The sequence below is a fragment of the Nerophis ophidion genome, linkage group LG13, assembly GCF_033978795.1.
Source record: "Nerophis ophidion isolate RoL-2023_Sa linkage group LG13, RoL_Noph_v1.0, whole genome shotgun sequence".
In the NCBI taxonomy this organism is placed as follows: Eukaryota; Metazoa; Chordata; class Actinopteri; order Syngnathiformes; family Syngnathidae; genus Nerophis; species Nerophis ophidion.
In genome coordinates, this window is record NC_084623.1 from 48,601,448 (window position 1) to 48,620,940 (window position 19,493).

Here is a 19,493-nt window from a genome sequence, read left to right on the forward strand (position 1 = left end):
CCCACCGTCAGTGTGCGGATGTGTGTGTGAATGGGCGAATGTGGAAATACTGTCAAAGCGCTTTGGGCTCCTTAAAAAGGGGTAGAAAAGCGCTATACAAGTACAACCCATTTATCATTTACCATTGTTTAAAATGTTGATTTGTAGTGTAACACTTTAAGATGTATTTAAATGAAAAGTGCACGCGTCCTACTCTGTTCAGCGGTCCCTAAATGCACCGTAAAAACACCCCCATAATAGATAATAATAATTCATTCAGAAAAAATACAGGATAGGCAGTGCCATTTTAATACATTTTGTACATTAAAGATGCCAAAAGCAAACCAGTGTACATCAATATATGTTAAGCCAATGCAACAAAATATCTAAGTTAGCTTTGTGTTAAAGGGGACACAGGAAAGTATGTAATAATAACTAGGACTGTCAAAAATAACAAGTTAACTCATGGGATTGATCACAAAAAATATTGCATTATTTATGTATGTACGCAGATTACTCACATAATTCATTTTGCTCCTTTAACTTCTCATCCATCCATCCATTTTCCACCACTTATGCCCTTCGGGGTGGTTCTTAAACTTTCTTTCCACCAAGGACCACCTCAGAAAACACCGGTCTCTCCCAGTACCAACCAACATAATGACATTAAACATTAAACATTAAAATACAGTGGCGTAGTCGGCCAAAATATTCATCAAAAACAGGACAAAGGTTTCATTTGACCCCATGGGCCAATTGCGGACCGCGAGACTTAATATTTTTGACCGCTGTAACATTACACACAGTTTGAACAGTAAGACTGTGTTTGAATAATTAAGTGATTCTTCAGTGTACCACTAGATGGAGCATGCGTACCACATATTGAGAATCACTCTTCTAATTTGTTAAAAAAAAACACATCAAATTAGGGTTGTATGGCATACCGGTACTAGTATAGCATCGTGGTACTATACTCTGTTTGAAAAATACTGGTTTGCCTTTTTTTTTTTTTTTTTTTTTACAGGCATGATGGTGGATCTACACCTGACATCCACTGCAATGATACCAGTGTATGTAATCCAGGGGTCGGCAACCCAAAATATTGAATGAGCCATATTAGACCAAAAATACGAAAACAAATCTGTCTGGACCCGCGAACAATTAAAAGCCATGTTACATACAGATAGTTTGTCATGAGATATACATTGAATTAAGAAGACTTAAAGGAAACTAAATGAGCTCAAATATAGCTACACGTCAGGCATAATGATGCAATGTGTACATATAGCTAGCCTAAATAGCATGTTAGCATCGATTAGCTTGCAGTCATGCAGGGACCAAATATGTCTGATTAGCTCTCCACACAAGTCAATAACATCAACAAAACTCACCTTTGTGCATTCATGCACAACTTTAAAAGTTTGGTGGACAAAACGTGACAGAAAAAGAAGTGGCATAAATCACGTCTTAGAAAGTCTGAGAAAGTTGTACATGTAAACAAACCACGATGAGTTCAAGGACCGCCAAAATTAGTAGGCCAAAATGGCGCTTGCCAACTATTCGAATCAGTGAAGCATGTTTAATATTAACAGTGTGCTTTATAACAATTAGGGAGGTTTGTGTCGTGTTTCTCCTCCTGCAGAAACTATAGTAAAACAAAAAAAATATTTTTTCCCCTAATTTTTTTCCATTTTTCATACATTTTTGGAAAAGCTCCAGAGAGCCACTAGGACGGTGCTAAAGAGCCGCATCCGTCTCTAGAGTTGCGGGTTGCCGACCCCAGATCTAGTCGATAACACTTTCATACATTAATATTTTTTTCTCGTCAAAAAATATTTTTAATTTATTTTTTCTAAATTCATATTATGTTCATAAACTCAGGAAATACATCCGTAGACACGTGAGCAATTTGATCATGACCAATGTATGATCCTGTAACTACTTGGTATCGGAGTGATACCTAAATTCGTGGTATCATCCCAAACTAATGTGAAGTATCAAACAACAGAAGAATAAGTGATTATTACATTTCAACAGAAGTGTAGCTAGAACATGTTAAAAGAGAAAGTAAGCAGATCTTAACAGGAAATTAACAAGTAGATTAATAATCAATTTTTACAGCTTGTCCTTTACAATTTTGGCAAAATGATAGAATGTGAAATGACACAATATGTTACTGCATATGCCAGCAGACAAATTAGGAGCCTTTGGTTGCTTACTTACTACTAAAAGACATGTTGTCTAGTATGTTCACTATTTTAATTAAGGACAACATTGTTCTTCAATTGTACCATAAGATTCTTTCGTTAAAGTAAAGCCAATAATGCCATTTTTTTGGGTCCCTTTTATTTAGAAAAGTATCAAAATACATTTTGATACCAGTACCAAAATATTGGTATCAAGGCAACCCTAGTCCAAATATTGGGGTATTTTTTAAATTAATTGATATATTTTATCCATCCATCCATTTTCTACCGTTTATTCCCTTTTGGGGTAGCGGGGGGTGCTGGCGCCTATCTCAGCTACAATCGGGCGAAAGGCGGGGTACACCCTGGACAGGTCGCCACCTCATCGCGGGGCCATGATATATTTTAGTTAATTGAAATTGTGAACGTGAGTAATACTACTCGAAATACTTGACATTAGAGATGTCCGATAAAGGCTGTTTTGCCTACGTGTATATCCGATATTCCGATATTGTCCAACTCTTAATTACTGATATCAATTGATACAGATATATATATACAGTCGTGGAATTAACACATTACTATGCCTAATTTTGTTGTGATGCTCCGCTGAATGCATTAAACAATGTAACAAGGTTTTACAAAATAAATCAACTCAAGTTATGGGAAAAAATACCAACATCGCACTGCCATATTTATTTTTGAAGTCACAGAGTGCATTATTTTTTTTAACATTCCTCAAAACACCAGCTCGGAATTTGGGACATGCTCTCCCTGAGAGAGCATGAGGAGGTTGAGGTGGGGGGTTAGCGTCCCGGATGAGTTAGTTCTGCAAGGGGTTCTGGGTAATTGTTCTGTTGTGTTTTTGTTGTGTTACGGTGTGGATGTTCTCCCGAAATGTGTTTGTCATTCTTGTTTGGTGTGGGTTCACAGTGTGGCGCATATTTGTAACAGTGTTAAAGTTGTTTATACGGCCACCCTCAGTGTGACCTGTATGGCTGTTGACCAAGTATGAATTACATTCACTTTTGTGTGTGAAAAGCCGTAGATATTATGTGACAGGGCTGGCACGCAAAGGTAGTGCCATTAAGGTTTGTTAGCGCTGTATTTTTCTACATAAGTCCGTGTACACAGCTGCGTTTTAAAAAGTCATAAATTTGATTTTTTTTAAAAACCGATACCAATAATTTCCGAACATTTTAAAGCATTTATTGGCCGATAATATCGGCAGTCCGATATTATCAAACATCTCTACTTGTCATTAATCTGAAATCAAAAGTGTGATTAATCTGATTAAACATAATGAATGGTTTGAAAAATCCCACTAATAACAAATTAGGGATGCACCGATTAATCGGTAACCGAATATATTCGGCCGAATATAGCAAAAAAAGCCACATTCGGCCTTCGGTGGAATGAGTTAAAAACAAGGCCGAATAGTGGCGTGTGACGCAATTTTTTGACGCGGTGACGCAATCAACCAACGTGCGGTGACATTGGGATATGTTGTGTACCTGTATAAGTGTATGAGGTTACAAGCACACACTTATTGAGATTTAGTGGGGCCTCTGTTTACATTATTAGCCTGTCGTGTAGGCTACCTGTATAAGTGTAAGAGGTTACAAGCACACACTTAATTGAGATTTACTTAAGCCTTCTGTTTACATTATTAGCATATCTACTGTGGCTAAGCAGACTTTTGCCAAAAGGACAATAATTCATTTGTTGTGGGTTTATCCACTTTAATGCACTTTATTTTTTTTGGAATGCATGTTTTGTTTGAAGGCCTAATATAAATGAAAAACTGTGCTTTTTTTGAAAAGCAAAGACTACTGGAATATTAAAAAAATGTCAATATTCAATAAAAAATGACTTTATTTGAAAAACATGTCTAAATATTTATTCTAGGCTATTTATGCAATATAAAAAAAATTGTGAAAAACTGCATTCATTATTCGGTATTCGGTATTCGGCCTTCGGCCAAGCATTTAAATTTTATTCGGCTTCGGCCACAAATTTTCATTTCGGTGCATCCCTATAAGATATCTTAATAATAATTAATTGATTTCATTTTACAATCTGTCAACTACAAATCCAAAACAAGCTGCGGGGCAAAATTTGCCTCTAGGCCATACTTTGGACACCCCTGCATTAATGTCTCTTGTTTTCATGTTAGCATTTAAACCAGTGGTCCCCAACCACCGAGCCACAGCAGAAGATTTTTTTATTAAAAAAATCAACATAAAAAACACAATATACACTTGCAATTAGTGCACCAACCACAAAAACGTCCCTTTTCGTGACAAAAATGCCCCTTTTTCATGACAAAGAAGAAAAAACTAAAAAAAAACAAAAAAATTATTAGGCGTTGACCGGTCCACGGATATAAAAAGGTTGGGGACCACTGATTTAAACTAGCCACCAGGAGTCTTACAGTGCTTATCATAAACATTGTTTATCCTTACATCCCTAGTGCGTTAATATTTAAGGTAAATAAATGGTAAGTTTGACCAAGCCACTCGGCTTCTGCTTGTGTGTTTTCCTCCGTTTGAATCCTTGCTCGGTGTGTCTGTGTTCCAGAGAGCCCAGCGTTGAAGTGGCTGTGCTTCCTGTGGTGTGGCGCCGCTACAATATTCCTGACGGCTCTGCCCAAACTCATCTTGGACGATAGCGCAGCCTCTGAATTTTTTGTGGGTAACACTATCTGCACGTGGGAGCTTTTCCTTCCATGTTGAAGAAATGTTTATCATCATCACTTTCCTTTCCCCTCCTCATTTTTTCCTGAAGGCGAAACAGTGTGATAGCATTCGGAGAGATGATACCACTCTTGTGTATATGTTTCTTGGCAGAGAACAAGCAGCTCTAAATCATTAGAAGTTTCCGGCTACGTATGTGGATACCTGGCGTCACTCTTCTACCTCGCATCCCGCTTCCCGCAGCTCTATAAAAATGTAAGTGGTGCGTTCCTAGCACGATTATCTCATGGGGGAGTTTGACCAGGTCTGTCCAGCTGGGATTCCTGGGGCTCGACAAAGTTTTTACTTATTCGTGCATGGGCCCTGTGAGGACAGTGTGTGTGTCAAATGAAAAACTGGCCTTGAGTGATAATACTGGCTCAACTGTAGCCAATTAGAATGTAAGGAAGCCACTGATGTAATATAGTCAGTAGGGCTGCGAATCTTTGGGTGTCCCACGATTCGATTCGATATGGATTCTTTGGGTTGCTATTCGATTATAAATAGATTTTTTCGATTCAACGCAATTCTCGATTCAAAAACGATATTTTTCCGATTCAAAAGGATTCTGTATTCATTCAATACATAGGATTTCAGCAGGATCTACCCCAGTCTGCTGACATGCTAGCAGAGTAGTAGATTATTTTTAAAGCTTTTATAATTGTAAAGGACAATGTTTTATCAACTGATTGCAATAATGTGAATTTGTTTTAACTATTAAACGAACCAAAAATATGACTTATTATATCTTTGTGAAAAAATTGGACACAGTGTGTTGTCAAGTTTATGAGATGCGATGCAAGTGTAAGCCACTGTGACACTATTGTTCTTTTTTTTAATTTTTATAAATGTCTAATGATAATGTCATTGAGGGATTTTTAATCACTGCTATGCTGAAATTATAACTAATATTGATACTGTTGTTGATAATATTCATTTTTGTTTCACTACTTTTGGTTTGTTCTGTGTCGTGTTTGTGTCTCCTCAATTGCAGTTCTGAGTGTTGCTGGGTCAGGTTTGGTTTTGGAATTGGATTGCATTGTTATGGTATTGCTGTGTATTGTTTTGTTGGATTGATTACAAAAAATAAATAATAATAATAAATTTTAAAAAATAGATTTTTACAAATGAGAATCCATTCTGAATCGCACAACGTGAGAATCCCGATTCAAATTCAAATCGATTTTTTCCCACACCCCTAATAGTCAGTGAAGTCCTTTTTGGTTACGAATAAAAATGACTTATCATATAAGGGTGTACCGAACTGATATTTATATTGGATATCTGTCTCATATCAGCATAAAAAAAGTATCGGACGATATCGGCTTGCTTCAAAAATCTCAGATACAAGCAGTCCTGCAGCGCATTTTCTTATGACAGACAATTAAAATCTGAATGTCCTCCATTTATTCAAGAACTCCTTCATTCCGCACTCCATCCAGCTTTATAATCACTCGCCATACAGCAATAGATGATATCTGTCTCTTACCTGACAATTTCTATGTTAGCTACTTCTTTGTTTTTAATGTCTATTTTCTTTTGGATTGACTCTCTATTTTATGCTGCAGCTGCCCCATACCATAATCCAGTGGTTCTCAACCTCTTTTCAGTGATATTTTTTTAAATTCAAGTACCCCCTAAGCAGAGCAAAGCATTTTTGGTTGAAAAAAAGAGATAAAGAAGTAAAATACAGCACTATGTCATCAGTTTCTGATTTATTAAATTGTATAACAGTGCAAAATATTGCTCATTTGTAGTGGTCTTTCTTGAACTATTTGGAAAAAAAGATATAGAAATAACTAAAAACTTGTTGAAAAATAAACAACTGATTCAATTATAAATAAAGATTTCTACACATAGAAGTAATCATCAACTTAAAGTGCCCTTTTTGGGGATTGTAATAAAGATCCATCTGGATTCATGAACTTAATTCTAAACATTTCTTCACAAAAAAGAAATCTTTAACACCAATATTTATGGAACATGTCCACAAAAATGAATATTGCATTTTTTCATTTCTTTTCACAGTTCATATTTTGTTGAAGTATTATTCAATAAATATATTTATAAAGGATTTTTGAATTGTTGCTATTTTTAGAATATTTAAAAAAAATCTCACGTACCCCTTGGCATACCTTCAAGTACCCCCAGGGGTACGCGTACCCCCATTTGAGAACCACTGCCATATACTGTAATATTGTACATGGTAATTGTTATATATTGTATATATGATATAGACATAAAATAATATATCAGAATATACTGTACATATATTATGTAAATATTACGTGTATATATGTTATATTTTATATCGCTATATTTAGGCAAGGCAAGGCAACTTTATTTGTGTAGCACTTTTCATACACAAGGCAGACTCAAAGTGCTTCACAGACAACAAAATGAAATGAAAGAAAATAAAAGCAAAATTAAAATGCAGACAATAAAAATAAAAACAGTTCGAACGTTAAAAGTTAAAAGATTTAGCTGAAAGCTAAAGTGAACATAAAAGTTTTCAGTCTAATTTTAAAAGTAGTCAGAGTTGGGGAAAGTCTGACATCTTCAGGAAGTTTATTCCAGTTATTTGTTGCGTAATGATTGAATGATTTGCTCCCTTGATTTGAGTTTACTCTGGGAACCGCTAACAGATTGGTCTCAGTAGATCTTAGTGATCTACAGGGTTTATATAGTGGGAGCATATCAGTGATATACTTTGGCCCTAGACCATGTAGTGATTTATATGTGAGCAGGAGGATTTTGAAATCAAATCTCTGATGTACAGGGAGCCAATGTAAGGATTTAAGAATTGGTGTAATGTGCTCACATTTTTTGGTCTTCGTTAGAACTGTAGCAGCAGCGTTCTGAACAAGCAAGTTGACAGTTTTTTGGGGAAGACCTGCAAGGAGACCATTAAAATAGTCCAGCCTACTGGTAATAAAGGTCTATTTATACCTGCACTGTCCTTTCCATTCTTACCTTTTCCATCATTGTAATTGAGCTACTGTGTGGAAAAATTTCCCTTGTGGATTATTAAAGTTTGTCTTAGTCTAATTAGCACACAAAGTTGGTCTTTTCTCGTATTTTAGTCAAGTCATTTACAAAAGGTAAACATGGTAGGCTGTATGCTGCTTGGAGCTTGCAGCTACACAACAGCTGGGCACACAATATCACACAAGCTAGCCCAGATCTGGGAAAATTAAGGCCCGTTGATCTTTTTAATCTGGCCGGCCGGACATTCCCAAATCATTTTTTTTAGAAGTTTAACATGAAACTGTAGCTGCCATTATGGTGTGCAGTGATGTTTTTAAATTACCCTCCGTCTTAAATTATACAAAGTCTTTCAATGGTTGGAATCTGCGCTTTTGCAGGATATACTACTTAATCTGGTAATCTAATTAGTTACTATGGTAATCTAAATCACAGCAGCTCAGACGAGGCACCAAGCAGTGTGTGTGGTGAGCGTTTCCAGAGTGTTTCTAGAGCTGCCGGCCTGAAATGCGGGTGTCAGGGACAGACGCAGAAGGAGATTTTTTCAACAAAGGTTTAAAGTTTAGTGATATATAAGATTGTAGGTGGGATTTTTTTTTTTAGCCTTCACATTCATATTTCGCTGTTTGTTGCATTTTTGTTGCGTTTCGCTTGATTGTGAAATATGAAAGGGGTGTGACGTTCATATGTTGTCAATATTCAGTGTTTTATCCTTCATAGTTAATATTGTAACATTCTTTATTTTCATGTACATTTTTGGTGTCTGTGAAAAAATTGTAAAATTCCATTGTGTTTTTTAAGGCGGTCTGTCAAAACGTTTTTAGCATTTAATCAGTGAGGTTTTGCATTAGTGTTCCTAAAAATATACATACCGGCCCCCAGATACATTTCTCTCTCTAAATTTGGTCTCCAAGTCAAAATAATTGCCCAGGCCTATACTAGAGTGACAAGATTTATATTTTTTATTTTTACAACTTTTTTTTTTTGTTATTTTATGCAAAATCAGGGAATAGTTTCCTGTACACAGGAGGACTTTTGAGTGCAAAAAACAAATGATTTTAAATAAGTAGTGTAGTTTATGCTTTTGTTTATTTATTGTGTACTATTGACCCTATTTCCTCAAACAATGGTATGTAATAAAAGAGAAAAAGGAACTAGTTGATATTAGGGATGCACCGACTAATCGGTAACCGAATATATTCGGCCGAATATGGCAAAAAAAGCCACATTCGGCCTTTGGTGGAATGAGTTAAGAACAAGGCCGAATAGTGGCGTCTGCCGCAATTTTTTGACGCAATGACGCAATCAACCAACGTGCGGTGACGTTGGGATATGTTGTGTACCTGTATAAGTGTATGAGGTTACAAGCACACACTTATTGAGATTTAGTGGGGCCTCTGTTTACATTATTAGCCTGTTGTGTAGGCTACCTGTATAAATGTATGAGGTTATAAGCACACACTTAATTGAGATTTAGTGGGACCTCTGTTTACATTATTAGCCTGTTGTGTAGGCTACCTGTATAAATGTATGAGGTTATAAGCACACACTTAATTGAGATTTAGTGGGACCTCTGTTTACATTATTAGCCTGTTGTGTAGGCTACCTGTATAAATGTATGAGGTTATAAGCACACACTTAATTGAGATTTAGTGGGGCCTCTGTTTACATTATTAGCCTGTTGTGTAGGCTACCTGTATAAATGTATGAGGTTATAAGCACACACTTAATTGAGATTTAGTGGGACCTCTGTTTACATTATTAGCCTGTTGTGTAGGCTACCTGTATAAGTGTATGAGGTTATAAGCACACACTTAATTGAGATTTACTTGAGCCTTCTGTTTACATTATTAGCATATCTACTGTGGCTAAGCAGACTTTTGCCAAAATGACAATAATTCATTTGTTGTGGGTTTATCCACCTTAATGCACTTTATTTTTTTTTGGAATGCATGTTTTGTTTGAAGGCCTAATATAAATGAAAAACTTTGTGCTTTTTTTGAAAAGCAAAGGCTACTGGAACATTAAAAAAAATGTCAGTATTCAATAAAAAAAATTACCTTATTTGAAAAAAATGTCTAAATATTTATTTTAGGCTATTTATGCAATATAAAAAAAATTGTGAAAAACTGCATTCATTATTCGGTATTCGGCCTTCGGCCAAGCGTTTAAGTTTTATTCGGCTTCGGCCACAAATTTTCATTTCGGTGCATCCCAAGTTGATATATTTTATTGATATTGTTACACTGTCAGTGGCACTCAACAGAAATAAAAAAAAAATACAGTAAATTCACGTGATCGGTATTGGCCCATCTCACTCTTAGTTGATCAGTATTGGAATCTCAATAATAGTACTTCTACAGTACATCTTTTTTGTTGTTATTCTTTCAACAAAATAGGAGTTTGTGATGTCCCCCTTTATTATTCATCCATCCATTTTCTACCGCTTATTTCCTTTGGGGTCGCAGAGGGCGCTGGTGCCTATCTCTGATACAATCGGGCGGAAGGCGGGGTATACCCTGGACAAGTCGCCCCCTCATCGCAGTCCCCCTTTATCAATGTAGGATAAAAAAGGTGTTGCTCCTGATCTTTGTTCTGGTTCAAATATGCCTGATAGGGTTGAGGTCTAGACTCTTAAGATTATCCAGCCATGCTTCTATATATATGTATATATATATATATATATATATATATATATAGCAGATATCCGTTCTGTGCGCAAACTGCTTTTGTTGTAGTTCCAGAGGCAGTCCACCGAGGGCACCTCCTACCTGCTGTTCGCTCTGTCCATGATGGGCAATGGGACGTACGGCTTGAGTGTCATCGTGGTGCTGCCATCACTGAAGGACTCCAAATACAACTTCATCATCAAGCACCTGGCCTGGCTCATCGGAAGTCTGGGAGTACTCGTCCTGGACTTCTTTGTATCCTTGAAATTGGAAGGGGCTGGTCCTATTATTCAGCTCAACTTCTGTCTGGAATGTAGTCATTTTTTTAGTAATTGTGATAAAAGTGAATGTGATTGGTCATTTGCAGACTAAACATGCATGGTAATTACAGATGTCTGATCATGGCTTTTTTGCCGATATTCCGATATTGTCCAACTCTTAATTACCGATTCCGATATCAACCGATACCGATATATACACAGGGTAGCCGCGGATCCTTAAAAAGTCTTAAATTCATGTGTCTAAAATTAAGGCCTTAAAAAGTATTACAATTCTTAGAAATTCCTAAGAGGCTTCACGGTGGCAGAAGGGTTAGTGCGTCTGCCTCACAATACGAAGGTCCTGCAGTCCTGGGTTCAAATCCAGGCTCGGGATCTTTCTGTGTGGAGTTTGCATGTTCTCCCCGTGAATGCGTGGGTTCCCTCCGGGTACTCCGGCTTCCTCCCACTTCCAAAGACATGCACCTGGGGATAGGTTGATTGGCAACACTAAATTGGCCCTAGTGTGTGAATGTGAGTGTGAATGGTGTCTGTCTATCTGTGTTGGCCCTGCGATGAGGTGGCGACTTGTCCAGGGTGTACCCCGCCTTCCGCCCGATTGTAGCTGAGATAGGCGCCAGCGCCCCCCGCGACCCCGAAAGGGAATAAGCGGTAGAAAATGGATGGATGGAATTCCTAAGATGGTCTTAAATTCAGTACTCAATGGTCTTAAATTGTCGGGCCAGTTTATTTTTTTTTTTTCGGGGCACGTCTTTTAGTAAAAGTGAGTGATTTCAGTGTCAGTCGCATGCATAGTCGGGTCGCGCGCAGACTCCTTTTTTTCCTCGTGTCTTGCCTTTCAGTCAGCATGGGGAAAAGCAAGTTTTGCGAGCGTTGGCTGGAGGACAGCCGGTTTAAGAGCTGGCTTAAGCTTGTTGCCAATCCCGAGGAGGCCAGGTGCATACTTTATAAGAGGGATTTCAAACTTGGCGCCATGGGAATTAGAGCGGTTGAATCGCATATGCAGTGCGGTAAGCATAAAATCGCGGCAGAGAGCCAAAAACAAACACCGGGCATTTCTCAGTTCTGCGTGGGTCCAGCGCCAACGCACCCCCAGCTAGCAACAACTGCCGCTAGCAGCACTGACCTGTCACTAACCTTCGGCGGGACAGCAACATTAAATTCCGAGGTGTTATGGATCTTGCACACTGTGGTGAAACATCAATCCGACACCTCAGATGACGGGATTGGCGATCTTTTTCGTGTGATGTTTCCTGATTCTCAGGTTGCTAATACATTTTCCTGCGGAAAGGATAAAACAGCATATATAATGAGTCACGGATTGGCACCTCACATCCAAAACCTGTTCGTCGACCAAGTCAACGGGTCTCGGTATGTGTTAATGAAATGTAATTTATTCTTACCCTCACCTCGGTTATTATGTTTTTACTGGCGTTGGTGTTGGTTTGTTTGTTTTGGATGTCAAAGTTTTTGGATCTCTCAAGATTTTTGATAGGCTGTTTGGCAGAGTGGTGTTTATCAGTTTGTTTATTTATAAACATACAAAAAGTAAACTTGACTGATTGTCATTGAGGTCGTAGTACAGTGGGATCCCCAACCATCGCTTATATTTATAGATTGTTTATTTATTTTTTTGGTCTTAAATTTCATTCAAGGTGGCATTAAAAAGGTCTGAAAAAGTCTTAAATTTGACTTGTTGAAACCTGCAGATACCCTGATACAGTCGTGGAATTAACACATTATTAAGCCTAATTCTGTTGTGATGCCCCGCGGGATGCATTAAACAATGTAACAAGTTTTTCCAAAATAAATCAACTCAAGTTATGGAAAAAAGTGCCAACATGGCACTGCCATATTTATTATTGAAGTCACAAAGTGCATTATCCATCCATCCATCCATCCATCATCTTCCGCTTATCCGAGGTCGGGTCGCGGGGGCAGCAGCCTAAGCAGGGAAGCCCAGACTTCCCTATCTCCAGCCACTTCGTCTAGCTCTTCCCGGGGGATCCCGAGGCGTTCCCAGGCCAGCCGGGAGACATAGTCTTCTCAACATGTCCTGGGTCTTCCACGTGGCCTCCTACCAGGTGGACGTGCCCTAAACACCTCCCTCGGGAGGCGTTCGGGTGGCATCCTGACCAGATGCCCGAACCACCTCATCTGGCTCCTCTCGATGTGGAGGAGCAGAGGCTTTACGTTGAGCTCCTCCCGGATGGGAGAGCTTCTCACCCTATCTCTAAGGGAGAGCCCCGCCACACGGTGGAGGAAACTCATTTCGGCCGCTTGTACCCGTGATCGTATCCTTTCGGTCATGACCCAAAGCTCATGACCATAGGTGAGGATGGGAACGTAGATCGACCGGTAAATTGAGAGTTTTGCCTTCCGGCTCAGCTCCTTCTTCACCACAAAGTGCATTATATATTTTTTAACATGCCTCAAAACAACAGCTACAAAAACAATGAAGGCACACAGCTTCAGTCCAGAGTATGCTAGAGTAATAAAGTAAACAATAACATAGTCCTCCTTTAGTGCAAGACTGCCTGGCATGCTGTATAACAGGAAATTAATACCTGGGCTATATCTGCCCTGTTCTAACATATTTGTATGAGTAACAAAAATGTGCTGCAAGTTAGTGGTGAGTGCTTGAAGTGGCCTACCAGTCAGCCAGAGCTTCTGAAATGCTGTGTTGAGACAGGGCACCTCCGTTCACTGCGAAGCTGCAAAGTGTGCGCCATGCAAGGCAGACTTGCCACACCAAACTCCACCGTAGCTTTTGCTGACCACAACCTGGGCTTCAGCCTTAGGGTGTCTTTTGTTGTATTTTTGTTTTTTCTCGGCGGTGTTTTTAAGCGACAACTGTGTAGTACTACTTTTTTCCGGTGTTTTCGATTCATCCATCTTCCGCTTGTATTCATCGTGTATCTCTTTATGATTCTTGAAGAGGTGGGAGATAACAATGCTCGTATTAAAGGAAAACGTCTTGGTTCCTCCTCGCATAACCAACTTTTTGCAGTCATTGCAAATCGCCAATTTTTTATCCGTCAGACACACTTTAAAATAATCCCAAACCATAGACATGGTGTCGTTAGTCTGTCACTGAGCGAGCTCGCTTGTTAGCCAGGCTGCGGCACCGGCAACAACACACTTGTTGTTGTTATGCTGCGGTGGCGGTGGTTTGATGAGGTCATCAAGCGTAGTCATTAAACCTCTCATGCTGCAGTGGTGCTGCAACTCCTTAGTTGTGTGTGGGAGAGGGGAGAGGGGAGAGGGGAGGGGCTGCTGACTGGGAGACGCAACTGCTCTGTACTTCTCCCTACGTCCGTGGACCGCCCCATAAAAAAGTAAATTATCCATCCATCCATCATCTTCCGCTTATCCGAGGTCGGGTCGCGGGGGCAACAGCCTAAGCAGGGAAACCCAGACTTCCCTCTCGCCAGCCACTTCGTCTAGCTCTTCCCGGGGGATCCCGAGGCGTTCCCAGGCCAGCCGGGAGACATAGTCTTCCCAACGTGTCCTGGGTCTTCCCCGTGGCCTCCTACCGGTTGGACGTGCCCTAAACACCTCCCTAGGGAGGCGTTCGGGTGGCATCCTGACCAGATGCCCGAACCACCTCATCTGGCTCCTCTCGATGTGGAGGAGCAGCGGTTTTACTTTGAGTTCCTCCCGGATGGCAGAGCTTCTCACCCTATCTCTAAGGGAGAGCCCCGCCACACGGCGGAGGAAACTCATTTCGGCCGCTTGTACCCGTGATCTTATCCTTTCGGTCATGACCCAAAGCTCATGACCATAGGTGAGGATGGGAACGTAGATCGACCGGTAAATTGAGAGCTTTGCCTTCCGGCTCAGCTCCTTCTTCACCACAACGGATCGGTACAACGTCCGCATTACTGAAGACGCCGCACCGATCCGCCTGTCGATCTCACGATCCACTCTTCCCTCACTCGTGAACAAGACTTCTAGGTACTTGAACTCCTCCACTTGGGGCAGGGTCTCCTCCCCAACCCGGAGATGGCACTCCACCCTTTTCCGGGCGAGAACCATGGACTCGGACTTGGAGGTGCTGATTCTCATTCCGGTCGCTTCACACTCGGCTGCGAACCGATCCAGCGAGAGCTGAAGATCCCGGTCAGATGAAGCCATCAGGACCACATTATCTGCAAAAAGCAGAGACCTAATCCTGCGGTTACCAAACCGGAACCCCTCAACCCCTTGACTGCGCCTAGAAATTCTGTCCATAAAAGTTATGAACAGAATCGGTGACAAAGGACAGCCTTGGCGGAGTCCAACCCTCACTGGAAATGTGTTCGACTTACTGCCGGCAATGCGAACCAAGCTCTGGCACTGATCGTACAGGGAACGGACCGCCACAATAAGACAGTCCGATACCCCATACTCTCTGAGCACTCCCCACAGGACTTCCCGAGGGACATGGTCGAATGCCTTCTCCAAGTCCACAAAGCACATGTAGACTGGTTGGGCAAACTCCCATGCACCCTCAAGAACCCTGCCGAGAGTATAGAGCTGGTCCACAGTTCCACGACCAGGACGAAAACCACACTGTTCCTCCTGAATCAGAGGTTCGACTATCCGACGTAGCCTCCTCTCCAGTACACCTGAATAAACCTTACCGGGAAGGCTGAGGAGTGTGATCCCACGATAGTTGGAACACACCCTCCGGTCCCCCTTCTTAAAGAGAGGAACCACCACCCCGGTCTGCCAATCCAGAGGTACCGCCCCCGATGTCCACGCGATGCTGCAAAGTCTTGTCAACCAAGACAGCCCCACAGCATCCAGAGCCTTAAGGAACTCCGGGCGGATCTCGTCCACCCCTGGGGCCTTGCCACCGAGGAGCTTTTTAACTACCTCAGCGACCTCAGCCCCAGAAATAGGAGAGTCCACCACAGATTCCCCAGGCACTGCTTCCTCATAGGAAGATGTGTTGGTGGGATTGAGGAGGTCTTCGAAGTATTCCTTCCACCTATCCACAACATCCGCAGTCGAGGTCAGCGGAACACCATCCGCACCATACACGGTGTTGATAGTGCACTGCTTCCCCTTCCTGAGGCGGCGTATGGTGGTCCAGAATCGCTTCGAAGCCGTCCGGAAGTCGTTTTCCATGGCTTCCCCGAACTCTTCCCATGTCCGCGTTTTTGCCTCCGCGACCGCTGAAGCTGCACACCGCTTGGCCTGTCGGTACCTGTCCACTGCCTCCGGAGTCCTATGAGCCAAAAGGATCCGATAGGACTCCTTCTTCAGCTTGATGGCATCCCTCAACGCTGGTGTCCACCAAGGGGTTTTAGGATTGCCGCCCCGACAGGCACCAACTACCTTGCGGCCACAGCTCCGATCTGCCGCCTCGACAATAGAGGTGCGGAACATGGTCCACTCGGACTCAATGTCCAGCACCTCCCTCGTGACATGTTCAAAGTTCTTCCGGAGGTGGGAATTGAAACTTTGTCTGACAGGAGACTCTGCCAGACGTTCCCAGCAGACCCTCACAATGCGTTTGGGCCTCCCAGGTCTGTCCGGCATCCTCCCCCACCATCGCAGCCAACTCACCACCAGGTGGTGATCGGTAGAAAGCTCCGCCCCTCTCTTCACCCGAGTGTCCAAAACATGAGGCCGCAAATCCGATGACACAACTACAAAGTCGATCATGGAACTGCGGCCTAGGGTGTCCTGGTGCCAAGTGCACATATGGACACCCTTATGTTTGAACATGGTGTTTGTTATCGACAAACTGTGACGAGCACAAAAGTCCAATAACAAAACACCACTCGGGTTCAGATCCGGGCGGCCATTCTTCCCAATCACGCCTCTCCAGGTTTCACTGTCGTTGCCAACGTGAGCGTTGAAGTCTCCCAGTAGGACAAGGGAATCACCCGGGGGAGCACTTTCCAGTACTCCCTCGAGTGTTCCCAAAAAGGGTGGGTACTCTGAACTGCTGTTTGGTGCATAAGCACAAACAACAGTCAGGACCCGTCCCCCCACCCGAAGGCGGAGGGAGGCTACCCTTTCGTCCACCGGGTTGAACTCCAACGTACAGGCTTTGAGCCGGGGGGAAACAAGAATTGCCACCCCAGCCCGTCGCCTCTCACTGCCGGCAACGCCAGAGTGGAAGAGGGTCCAATCCCTCTCGAGAGAAGTGGTTCCAGAGCCCTTGCTGTGCGTCGAAGTGAGTCCGACTATATCCAGCCGGAATTTCTCGACTTCGCGCACTAGCTCAGGCTCCTTCCCCCCCAGTGACGTGACGTTCCACATCCCAAGAGCGAGCTTATGTAGCCGAGGATCGGACCGCCAAGTGCCCTGCCTTCGGCTGTCGCCCAGCTCACAATGCACCCGACCTCTATGGCCCCTGCTATGGGTGGTGAGCCCATTGGAGGGGTGACCCACGTTGCCTCTTCGGGCTGTGCCCGGCCGGGCCCCATGGGAACAGGCCCGGCCACCAGGCGCTCGCCATCGTGCCCCACCTCCGGGCCTGGCTCCAGAGGGGGGGCCCCGGTGACCCGCGTCCGGGCGAGGGAAATCTGGGTCCATGATGTTTCTTCTTCATAAAGGTCTTCGAGCTGCTCTTTGTCTGATCCCTCACCTAGAACCTGTTTGCCTTGGGAGACCCTACCAGGGGGCTTTATGCCCCCGGACAACATAGCTCCTAGGATCATTGGGACACGCAAACTCCTCTACCACGATAAGGTTGCAGCTCAGAGAGGAGAAAAGTAAATTAATAAAAATAAAAAATAAAATTAATTAATTAATTAATTACTTTTTAAAAAATTTTTTTTTATAAAAGTAAATTAATAAAAAGTAATTAATTGTACTTTTTGAAACCGATACCGATAATTTCCGATATTACATTTTAAAGCATTTATCGCACGATAATATCAGCCTACCGATATTATCGGCCTCTCACATAATAGTGAGAGTCCAGTCCATGGTGGATCTAACATAATAGTGAGAGTCCAGTCCATAGTGGGGCCCGCCGGAGACCATCCCGAGCGGTCCACCCCGGGTCCCGACTCTGGACAGCTAGCACTTCATCCATGGCCACCGGACCTGTGCCCCCCCTCCAAAAGGTAGAGGGGGACAGAGGAGAAAAGAAAAGAAACGGCAGATCAACTGGTCTAAAAAGGGGGTCTATTTAAAGGCGATTTCTAGGTCCAAATCGCTCTCGCTACTGGTGGCCATGATTGTAAACAATGTTCAGATGTGAGGAGCTCCACAACCCGTGACGTCACGCGCACATCGTCTGCTATTTCCGGTAAAGGCCAGGCTTTTTTATTAGCGACTAAAAGTCGCAAACTTTATCGTCGATGTTCTCTACTAAATCCTTTCAGCAGAAATATGGCAATATCGCGTAATGATCAAGTATGACACATAGAATGGACCCGTTTAAATAAGAAAATCTCATTTCAGTAGGCCTTTAAGTTGAGACTTAAATGCTTTTACTGAGGTAGTATCTCAAATTGTTACCGGGAGGGCATTAAAATCACCTTAAAACTCATTTGTATACTCTAGCCTTTAAATAGACTCCCTTTTTAGACCAGTTGATCTGCCGTATGTTTTCTTTTTCTCCTATGTCCCACTCTCCCTTGTGGAGGGGGTCCGGTCCGATCCGGTGGCCATGTACTGCTTGCCTGTGTATCGGCTGGGGACATCTCTGCGCTGCTGATCCGCCTCCGCTTGGGATGGTTTCTTGCTGGCTCCGCTGTGAACGGGACTCTCGCTGCTGTGTTGGATCCGCTTTGGACTGGACTCTCGCGACTGTGTTTGATCCATTATGGATTGAACTTTCACAGTATCATGTTAGACCCGCTCGACATCCATTGCTTTCCTCCTCTCCAAGGTTCTCATAGTCATCATTGTTACCGACGTCCCACTGGGTCAATATTGTCACCGATGTCCCACTGGGTGTGAGTTTTCCTTGCCCTTATGTGGGCCTACCGAGGATGTCGTAGTGGTTTGTGCAGCCCTTTGAGACACTAGTGATTTAGGGCTATATAAGTAAACATTGATTGATTGATTGATTGATTCCAGAGTGCTGGAGCCCGAAATGAAAAAGCTCTATAGCCCGCAGACATTTTTTGGGGCTCTGGGAATCACTAATAAGCCGGAGTTCTTTGAAAACCAATTTCTTACTGGGACATATGGTAAAATACAATTAGCAAGATGGGATGGAGCTAGACCGTGTAGTATTATATACTTAAGTAGTAAAACCTTAAAGTCACATCTTAAGTGCACAGGAAGCCAGGGCAGGTGAGCCAGTATAGGTATATATATATAGGTATATATGTATGTAGGTACAGTATAGGCGTATTATGATCAAAGTTTCTTGTTTTTGTCTAAAATCTAGCAGCCCCATTTTGTGCCAACTGTAATATTTTAATGCTATACATAGGGAGACCCGGAAATAGTACGTTACAATAATCGAGACGAGTGTAGCCTATACGTGCTACAAATCAATTCAATATATATATGTATATGGGGTGTTATGGGCTAGGAACAGAAGACTAGTTTCAACTCATAGAGAGAGGCAAAGGTTGAATTGTAGTTTGGTTGACACCGTGTATTAAAGAATTAGTGACGGACAGCAGATATATACACACACAATGAGTTGAATGGCCATTCAACATGAAAGCAATTTAAAGAGAAAAACCACAAGTACTA

General features: G+C 42.2%; 1 protein-coding gene across 2 annotated transcripts in view; it reads left to right on the plus strand.

Moving 5' to 3' along the window:
- The window catches only part of LOC133564678 (lysosomal amino acid transporter 1 homolog), a 29,509-nt gene that overhangs the window by 8,091 nt on the left and 1,925 nt on the right, over nt 1–19,493 (plus strand). For both annotated transcript variants that reach the window (XM_061919151.1, XM_061919152.1), the window contains exons 5-7: nt 4,746–4,855; nt 5,015–5,116; nt 10,624–10,809. In XM_061919151.1, coding sequence (XP_061775135.1) covers nt 4,746–4,855; nt 5,015–5,116; nt 10,624–10,809 — 398 coding nt within the window. The remainder of the gene's footprint in view (nt 1–4,745; nt 4,856–5,014; nt 5,117–10,623; nt 10,810–19,493) is intronic.